The sequence below is a fragment of the Lactuca saligna genome, chromosome 9 (genome assembly GCF_052625555.1).
Source record: "Lactuca saligna cultivar CGN05327 chromosome 9, ASM5262555v1, whole genome shotgun sequence".
In the NCBI taxonomy this organism is placed as follows: Eukaryota; Viridiplantae; Streptophyta; class Magnoliopsida; order Asterales; family Asteraceae; genus Lactuca; species Lactuca saligna.
In genome coordinates this window covers 37,165,179-37,175,859 of record NC_136425.1, presented here as the reverse complement: position 1 = coordinate 37,175,859, position 10,681 = coordinate 37,165,179, and the positions used below count along the sequence as shown (strand labels likewise).

At 34.7% G+C, this 10,681-nt stretch overlaps 1 protein-coding gene across 1 annotated transcript; it reads right to left on the bottom strand.

The window, feature by feature from the left end:
• Positions 1-1,460: 1,460 nt before the first annotated feature.
• LOC145017250 (uncharacterized) lies at positions 1,461-3,380 on the bottom strand. Its single transcript, XM_078975311.1, has 4 exons — positions 2,970-3,380; positions 2,802-2,875; positions 2,125-2,260; positions 1,461-2,034 (listed from the first exon to the last, which is right to left on the bottom strand). Exons 1-4 carry the CDS (start codon positions 3,105-3,107, stop codon positions 1,519-1,521), a joined length of 864 nt encoding a protein of 287 aa, XP_078831437.1. The 5' UTR covers positions 3,108-3,380; the 3' UTR covers positions 1,461-1,518.
• Between the last annotated feature and the right edge of the window lie 7,301 nt (positions 3,381-10,681).

The following is a 10,681-nucleotide window of genomic DNA, read 5'->3' as shown; positions in this document are numbered from 1 at the left end:
CTACATTGGATTAATTATTTATATTGTCTAGTATATTTCTTTTGTAGGATTATCATATATGATTATTTATCATTAAAAATATTAGTCATGAAAATCCTAGGTGCCTTGCCACGATCACAAATAGTGTTATTATGGTTGTTGGGAACCAAATAAGATGCGATATGTGAAATAAGAGACAAAAATATAATACTTTGTAACCTACATTGGATATTAATTATGACATCTTTAGTATTTTAATATTTTGAAACAACAATTGTTATTCAAAATGTTTTATTTAAACTAAGATTTTTCATAAGACAACATGGATATTAAAGTGTAAAAAAAAAAAGTTTTATTTGGTTTTGAAAACTAAGATCTTTCACAAGACAAGATGGATTTTAAAGTGTAAAAAAAAGTTTTATTTGGTTTTGAAAAATAAGAGATGTTTAGTATTAGTTAAAACAAACAAGAAATTTTGAAAATTTTTAAACTTAAATTTAGAAAATAAATGTTAATGGTGAAGTGTCGACACCATACTTTATACTTTAGGATAAATACATAAATTATATAGACGAACAACATAATTTGATGCCCAAAAACCACATTATATTTATTTCAAATTCATTTTACACATGATGGGAGCATGTTGAATTTATGGATTCAAGATCAATTGTTGAATCCTCAATACTTATAGAGCAATTTTTATCTTAGGAAATACAATTCACATACCTAAATGTACACTATCTTCAGGTTTCATTTCTCTATATATCAACAAATATGTTTTCTGATTTGAGACTCATTTTGTTCAAAAATATATGAAATTTCAATTTTAGTGTGTCCTATTTCCTTAAATTTTAGTGTCCACCTCATCCCTTCTTATCCCACATCCACCCCCACTCACCCTCACCTTCACCTTCAATCCACCGCTACCCACCCATAACTTGGGTTTACAAAATCCAATCAAAACTATTATTTTGTAATTATCCATTTTCTAGTTTACTGTTAGCTCGTTAATTTTAATCATTCGTTCAAAAAAAAAAAAACACCCTATAAATATGTTACCAAAGAAATTGTATTTATTTGGGATATATTTCTCATCTTGGTTTTTCCTGACATAATAAAATTTTAAAACATATATGTCCTTAGAGATTCACAAAGGCCCAACTCGATGTCAAATTTTTTAGTGTCGCAACTTATGGTTATTTTTATAATTGAACACAAAGAAGATATTAAATCACATTAAAGTTGATGGGACAACCTTTTTAAAGATCTCCATACCTTGACAAGATGCATAAATATATAAAAATGTCATTAGCAAAGTACAATCAACACAATTTCAAGCACATAAACTATGAACATAAAACCCACCTAATCAGCCAAAAGTCCACAATGATATCTCATCATATACCCTACTAAAAAACCAAATTACCAAATCATCCACAAACATATAATTGTCATCACCAAGTAGCAACGCAACCAAATAAAAAAAAATATGATCTTCAAAGAAAGTAAAATCAAAGTTAGAAGAAACAATACCTACTACACCAATGCAATGCTACTCTCGCCACCTGGCGGCTTGCGAACGCCACCTAGATAGTCTCTAGATTCCGCTTTCCCATCAGCAAATATATCACTCCCACTCATCTCCCTAAGCTTAGCTGAACTCAATGACTTTTCATTACTTGCTGGAGCTTCATCTCCTTTGAAAATATTGTTTCCAGAAAGTTCTGTAAACTTTTGGGATGGAATCTTCTTTGCTGTTTTCACCATGGAATCTTCAGGGTTTGGGGCAGATTCACCGATGCTTATGGTTTCTCTTAGGGCAAGTGCTCGGGCAGCTAACGGGCGGGGTTGGATTTCAGGTGGTGGTGCGAATATGTTATGGCCACTGAGTTCTTTGTTTTTTGCATCTGAGATTTGTTTTTTCAATCTTGCTTCTGATTCACTGTCTAGTGTTCCTGTTAGTTCACGCTGTTTGGCTTCAGAAAGAGCTTTTTTTGGAGACACTGAATCTTCTTCTCCGAATGATATGTGGCTGATTCCAGCAACTGTTTGCTGTTTAAAACAAAAAAATAAAAAAAATGTAAGAGTCTGATTTTTGAGGGGTTGAGAGTGTAAACTGTAAAAAAGTGAAATGGTTTTTACCTGATACATTCGTAATCCAGTTTTATTAGTTGGAGTTGGGTTTGATGGATCTGTTTCTTCAATGTTGTGCTCTCCACCAGCTGCAAATATGCCACTTCCTGTTATCTCCTTCAACTTGTATCCTGAAACAGGTTTCCTGTAATGAAAATGAGAAATGGAATTTAGTAAACCTTTAAGATGAAAAAGCTTATGAAGTTGTTAATGGAGAGAAAATATTTGGACAGTGTAATTGTCAAAGATCCTTTCACATCCAATCAATCAATTCATGTAGAAGAAGTTAAAAAGGCAAAATCACGAGTTATCTTAGAATTTTAAATTTCAAATCTTGCATTAAATATGGTGTTTGGGTTTCCATTTCGATCTGACATGGTATCCAATAATAGAAGCATTAGAATTAAAAAATTACAGAGATTCGTTGTTGAAAGTTTGAAGGTGTAACAGTGAGACAAATTAAGATCTGCTGTGAATTCTTCGGTTGCAGATCTTAGCAAGGGGATTACGAGAATATGTGATATGGATCATAAGAGATAAATAACCTAATGATTTACAGAAATAAGTATCGTTGAAATCGTTGAGAATTTGTTTGACAATTTTCGTTTACTGCAGCAAAATTTATAAATAAACAAGGCTTTTTTCAAATAAAAATGATTTGAAACAGGAACAAATAGATCTCGTACCTTTTGTTCAAACTCTCGACTTCTTCATCTGTAACCTGACCTCCAAACACAACCTTACTGATCCCATCTGAAGGCTGTAGTTCATTTAATCAGATTTTTTTTTCCAAAACAAACTTAGAAAACATATAATCGTGAAACGGACACATTTATACAGTAATTTGTGTATACCTGATGAGACCGAGCGGAGGAGCGGGCAGCTGAGGCAGCGGAGCCGGTAGCCGGTGAATCAGCGGCGGGATTTTCCGACCAGGTTAACAGATCTGCCGTTGAAGTATGAGGTTTTCTCACCGGCGTGTTCCTCTCCATTTCCCTTTGCCTAATTCGAGATTGTTCTACACGGTTCTTCCTGTTTCTCCAACAAATGCACTTCAAAAACACCAAAAAGTGAAAGATCCGATTCTTCAATGCGACGTCGTGGTGCTATATACACAATATGATATATCTATATGTGTGTGTGTGTGTTTTGGAACTTGAAAGCTACGATTACAAAGTAGCAGTGGTGGCCAAGTGAGCTGCCCTGTTCTTTAAAACCCGTTCGAGTGGATTCGAAGTCTCTCTCTCTCTCTTTCTCTCTCTAAAACAAACTTTCCATCTCATACCCTATCTCTAATTAAGAAGTCAAAATTGTATCCTTTTGATCCCTCAAGTTTCCATTATTTTATTTCCAGTACCTGAATATTATTCACACCTATGTAGAAAAGAGAGAACGATATATTCATATCTAACATTAAGAAAGCCGTTTTCTACTTTTCTACCATGTTGAATAGTAATTAGTAAGCTTTTAATATGCTATAAAAATTTATCAATTTATTTATGTATTTATAAATTGGTTAAATATTCGTTTTATTGTATATGTTAGTAAGAAATTAAGAACAAACATGGTTTTATAAATTGTTAAGAATTTAATAATCACTCATATATATGAATTGATCAAAACTTATAATTTGCATTCATATTTTATTAACATTTTTATAAATGTATGTAATTATTATGGGGGTTTTTGGATAGGAAAAAAAAAGATGCTTATTGTTTATTGTTTATTTTCATCACAATAAGCTAAGTTTAAATGTTTGGATAAAATCCTTAAAAATCAGCTTATTGTGTTAGAAATAAACTAAATAAACTAATTTTAATAAGCATCTCCCCTTTTGTTTATTGTTTATCGATTATTCTCACTACAAATAAACTAATAATCAATAAGCTAATAAGCTAATCCAAACACCCTCATAATGATAAAGGAGTAATTATAAGTTATAACTCGAAACTTTACATAAAATAAACAGCATAATTCATGTGTGATATCTTATGAAGATTGTGTAAAATATTCGCTGATTGTTGGTTTGTTAACTTAGTGGCTTAATTTATACCATGATTTTGTAGGATTTTTCTTGAAGTGTATAGAAAATGTGACACGGAATGAAACTTGGGGGCATTTATTTAAAGTGTAGAACTTTAATGGATCATAAATGAAATTACTAAATTATCTAGTTTTGTTTCATATATATGAAGAACTAAATTTGAATTTTGTTCCGCCTCTAATGGGGCTTACGGGGGAAGCATGTGCATCTCATTGGAGTGGCACGTGCCTGTGCCAGATTTGTGTGCCCACCAGCAATGTAAAATAAAATATTAAATTTTATATTTCTTATAGTGCCCTTAAAGTTAATTTCTCAATTATTTATAAATATATTCGTAGTTAATTGTCTTCAAATATTAAGTCGCAAATAAATCAAAATTTTAAGGTAATTCAAGATTATATTTGGGCTTACTGTAAGACTTTATTTTGTTTGACAAGAAAAAAAAATAGTATGAAATATAACGAGTCAAAATTTTAAGATTATTGCTATAATTATATTTATGGTTTTACAATGAGTGCATGTTCGGTGGTATCACTCACTTGAAGGGATTGAAATTCACCTAAAAAGAAACGGTCAATCGCATATAATGCCCAAGTGAATGGGGATTTGAAAAAGAAACTTAGTGTAGATGGAGAGTGGGGATTGATGGATCTTATGCATGACATGGAGGTAGGTATTTACAATTGATGAAAGAGTAAAATTAATTACTCGGTACTTGTTCGGCCGACTACCGACTAGCTAGTACTCGGGTTCAGTAATTCATGTAGAAATATTTTTTAGGGAAAATATATATATCAAAATCATAAGTTAAAATAAAAAGTTGATTGAAATATATAACAACATTAGATACATAAAAAAAAAATTAAAAAAAAAAAAAAAAAAAAAAAAAAAAAAAAAACGCATAATAATCTCAATTTTGTGAATAATTGTTGAAAATTTAATATATATATATATATATATATATATATATATATATATATATATATTATATATGTGTTAAATAATAAATCATTAAGTATGTTATACATATTAATCACCGAGTTTTATAATACCGTTCAGTTCAGTAAAGGGTCGATCGGGGAATACTCGGGATTCTACAACTCGCATCGGTAAGAGACCAAGTAGCGAGTACTCAGAGTAGTAATCGGATAACTCAGCGAGTTTTACAACATTGTGAAAGAGACGATGTGGTGGGCTATGACATGTCCTATATATCGATGGTGTTTTTAAGACAATTTTTATCATTCACTGTAAATACATACGTCCATGTCAAAGGCCAGAGATACACGACATTCAAACCATGTTCTTTGTATGGGCCTTAACGAAGTATCTTGCATAATTGAACTCATGTACTTATATAATGAGTCTCATAAAAGGGATGGCATCTCCATTAACCATATATATAAATATTCTAATTTGGTAACCTAACGTAAAAAAATCAAACCAAAATTAAATCTTAGTCTTATGGTTTTAATTTATTCTTTTAAAATTGAAGATTTTCATTAAAATAATAAGATGCTAGACTAAAAAGAAACATATAACAAAGTCGTATAATTTTAATCAAAAAAATACATTTAAAAAATACCCAAAATATAATATATTTCTAAGCATTTACCCTAACATGAATTTGAAAAAAAAAAACAAAAGAAATTGAAATTAAAACACACTCTAACTATACTTCCATACAAGGTTGTAAAAGTCGTTAGACGGTAGTTGAGTAGTCGACCAAGATTAAGGAACTAATCGGTTTAGACAGGGATTAATCGACGCCTAGACGAAGACCCTTAATTGTGATAGAAATTATTTTTAGAAAATTAAATATTTCCTATATTCTAACAAAATAAATAAATAACCATAAAACTTTGATATATTCAGTCGTCTAAAAATAATCATAATTTGATCACCCAATATTATAAATTTGACTAGTTAGGGATTTTTTTTTGTAAATTTCAACCGTTTGATTTTTTTATCGGTTTTGACCACCTAGAACCTGCCTGCAATTGTCCAGGACCCACTCCGCCTAACTCGACCGACTAGCATTAATGGTAGACAGTAAGATGGCGATTAACGTCTAAGCAGCGCATAGGTGGCTGCCTAGACCGATTTTTACAACATTGTATCCATGTAATTATTTTTTAGATGTAGTAACATTTTATGTTCTTTCTTAGATATATACTTTCATGTTCCAGGATCTAGAATATAAAAAGGCTCGGAAACTAATATTGCACCATGTTAAATTGAACAATAAGATAGAAATTAGAAATAAGGACTTAATAAGATAAAAGTAGTTTTGATTTTGGTTTTAATATAATTTAACTCGTTTTTGGACTAATTGAAGTGTAATTTAATGTTAAAAACTATACGGATCGATAACCAAACTAGGAATTTGTTGGTTTCGAAAGTTTGACTAGACTAATACACACCTTCGCTATACATGGTCTAAAACACAACGCGAAGGTATGACTACACGACCTTCTTTACTCATTCTCCCTTAATTGTACTATTTTCTTGTCTACAACATTCAGAGAATTATACAGTATCATTGATGATTCTCCAACAAAATTTGTAGCAATAATTCAATATAAAACCTACCCGAATTGCCGACATGGACTCTTGTTATAGATTTATGTCACATTAGATGTTGCCAAAAGTTTTAACAAAGACATGTAAGTTAGTTACTTGTCAACATTTGTCACCACTTCAAAATATTTCATTTTCTTTCGTTCGATATGTAAGTGACACTTGGTCATATAAGGTAAGGACACAATAGTAAAAGGGGAATTTATATTGTAACTTGTTTTCTATTTTCATATCACGTATAGTCTAAGGTCCCTTATATAAATATCGTATCTTTATATTATTTAAAACAATGTTATACAACTCAAACCCATTATCACTATCAAACATAGTATCGACTCAAACTTTATATGGTTGGGCGTCACGTCTGTAATTCCCGCCAACATATTTTTTCGGACATTTTTTTTCGATTGCGGCTTGTGAACCTTCAATTGATCATCAACCTCCAGCTTATTGTTGTCAATCACAATATGTATCTCCACTGCCGACTACTTTTCTACCTCATCGATCATCAACTTCTAACCTAATCATGTTGATATTATATCGACCGCCATTGTTGCTGACTTGCGGGCTCCTCTCTCGACGTGTTAGGGTGGTTTGAACTATAGAATCACTTTATTTATAATAAGCTATTTCATTACCAATATAGTTTTTATCACTTTGAGTTTTCATTTTCCCATCAAACCTCTATATATACCTGCCACAGCCTCCACTATCGTGATATCATCCCATAACACGAATGTGCCTTAACAAATGTCAACTATCGATTCAGTTTCAAACTGATGATTTATGGATCAAAGTACAAGCTATGATGTTGATTTTTTTTTTTGGATATGTGGTAAATTAGAAAAAGTATCCAATCATATAAACGAGAAGTCAAAACTATTTTGGGTCGATGATGAAGATTTGAAAAACTATTGGTGCCTCCACTTGTGAACCCAAATAACTTCAAATTATCTCTCCTAATGGTTGTAACTTCAATTACTTATGGGATACGTGAAACATTCAAAAAATATGGTCTAAAAATTTCGTTTTAAATCATTAATAAAAACTATAATTATCAACCATTTCCTTCATAAACAAAAATCATTATATCAAATCAGAGTATCATCTCAAAACATATTCTTTTTTATCAGAGTAAACATCTCAAGCTAATACTCCTTGGTGTGTGTCATGCATTCATCCCGAGCTCTTCCCTCCGCTACCGGAACTATCTTAAACCAAAACTGGAAGCTATAAGCACGAATCACATACTGCAAACATTGGGCCTAGCCCACTACATCCGGCCCCGCCCGGCATCGGACGAATCCGACATCAGGCCCCGCCTGGCATCGAGCCCCGCTCGGTATATAGATATGTTTCTACTAGGCCCTGCCCGCTACACACATACAACAATAACATATAAGCATGCTAATACATAACAAACAATCGTTATACTATAACTGCTAGTCTCAAGGCCCCACCTATCTTGGGCCCCACCCCTACTCTGCTACTAATGAGATATGGAACCCCGTCCACACTCAGCTAGTAATGAGATACGGGCCCCCGCCCACACTCATCTCCCTACCAGGCACATACAAGTATCAAAAAGACAACAAGTATAACTAAACATACACTACTGCCTCGGGTACCACCTGGCGTCGGACCAAAATTCGGAGCATAAAAATTGCATCACGCTAACCCTGACATCGAATCTAAATCCAGCATACACTAACATGCATAAATGGGCCGACATTAGTGCCTTAGACACGGTTCTACTAGAGAAAACTCACCTTGCAAAGCTGAATGTAGAATTTTGCAAATAACCCCTCGCTTCTAGCTGACAGATCCCCGAACTGCTGATCTTTCGATTCTCTGAGCTATCAAAACCCAAAATATCACTTAGTCCAAATCAATAATCCTCTTTAGGGTAAAATGACCATTTTACCCCTAGTCCAACTTGGTCCATATCAAAGGCTCAAAATCATAATATACAAAGGCCCAACACTAGATGGGTTTCCCAAACCCACTAGTGGCCCACTAATGGCCCAATTTGCTAAATTGGGTCCAATCCCTCTAATGGGCCTTACCCTAAGCCCAAACATCTTCTTGGACCACATTATCTGACTTCTGATGGCCCACTAAGGCCTAAAGAGCCAAAATCCCCCTGCATGGCCCAAACCGAGGCCTAAAATTCACAAGGCCCATATCTGATGAGTACGCTGGGCGTACTCCTATGTACGCTAAGCATACTAGCCAAATGGTGCGTATGTTGGGCATACCTGCATGTACGCTTAGCGTATTCCCCTGTTAAGTCATTTTTCCATTAAGTGCTTATACTCATATCTAGAAGCTACAATCATAGATCTAAGTCCTTTTCAACGTCTTAATCCATAAAGTCATTGACTTGGTGGCTTTGCATGCCCCAAACAAGTCCAAACTCCAAAAATGATATTCTACTTCCATGAAAGTGGTCTCAACTCTTGCACGTACCCATTAAAGACCACCAAGATGACAACTTTCTGACTTAGGGAGTCATTTAGCACCAAGGGTGGTGTCCCTTAGCCTGGAAATTGGATTTGGACCATAAAGCTTCAACCTTTGGATCCAATTGACTTCAAAAACAAACTACACTATATCTAAGCAATCTTAGGTAAAGTTTATAGCTTTATACATCCAAGTGATCTGAAATGGAACGTCAAACTCGGATCTACTGCTTCCCTTTTGATCCACCACCTTGCTATACTCTTCACTTGTTTGAAAATGGCTTCACAATCACAAAAATGCTCTCTAATGACCTCCAAAGCTCCAAGAACACTCAAGGGAGGGTTAGGGTTTCGTGGTGGCTGTTTAAAGATGAGAAGGAGGATGATAACTAGGGTGTTATGTTATTTATATAGTGACATGCCCTAAAAATAAGGGTTTAGGGTTTCTGAGAGTACGTTGGGTGTACTTCTCGTACGCTGGGCGTACTCCTCCCACACCCACAATCATTTACTCCACTACGCTGGGCGTACTCCCAGCTTATGTTGGGCCTACCCAACCAGACAAGTGCATGTTTCCCTTGCATGCATGGGACTTACTTGCCAAACATTTCCATTAGGGACCATTTATGCCAATAACTTCAAAGTTATATAACTCCTGCATTGTAAGTCTGTTTCTGACGAAATTTATATCCACAAAAAGGTGGCGAGAAGCCCTACGCTCCTAGCTGCATGCCTGAGTCTTAAAACCTTTCGAATAGAACCCGAGACCCATAAAAAACCGAATCGCCTATATCCTGGGCCTCTGAGATCACCACCAAAGTACTTTTCAAAATGGGGTGTTACAACTCTCCCCCAATTAAATTAGACTTCGTCCTCGAAGTCTGTAACGACCAACTACCCAACAACCTCTCACAGTGCTCCGATACGATGCATACTTTATTTGCCCAGTCCAATCCTCGAAGAACCGCTTCTATTTGTCTTTCGTTTGTTCTTTCTTGAGCAAAAAGCTAACCCTAGAGGGCATCCTCTGGAGAACCATCCAATCGCTATAACCCTTTAGTGCATTACTCTTACCCAATCGATATTCCTTTTGGTACTCCTCGAGTACTCATGATGAACATCCTAAGGGTTCACCCCTTCTTTTCCTACACGTTAACTGGCCTTCCCAAGGCAACTTTCCATAAACAACAACCTTCTCGATCTCTGTGTGGGATAGCCCTATGCTATACCAAATCTACAGTCACTCCCAGTGTTGTCTCTTCGCTACTACCCACTGAATGCTTCTTCTTATCGCTTCTCGGTGCTGAACACCCAACTCAGCGGATGGATCGGATAATCCTTTGAGTAAAAGATTCATCCCAGCAACAGTTAGACTCAGACGACAGTTGCGCAACATAATCAAATCCTTCCCTCTAAGATTATTTGATCCCGCTATGATGGGCGTAGCACCACTCGGTCATCTGGCTGCTCTACGTAAGGA

Excerpts from the sequence above, each read along its gene's own strand:
- LOC145017250 (XM_078975311.1), bottom strand. The coding sequence starts at position 3,107 with ATGGAGAGGAACACGCCGGTGAGAAAACCTCATACTTCAACGGCAGAT. Across the intron at positions 2,876-2,969 it reads CCTCCGCTCGGTCTCATCAG|CCTTCAGATGGGATCAGTAA; the intron begins GTATACACAAAT and ends AATGAACTACAG. Across the intron at positions 2,035-2,124 it reads CTGGATTACGAATGTATCAG|CAAACAGTTGCTGGAATCAG; the intron begins GTAAAAACCATT and ends TGTTTTAAACAG.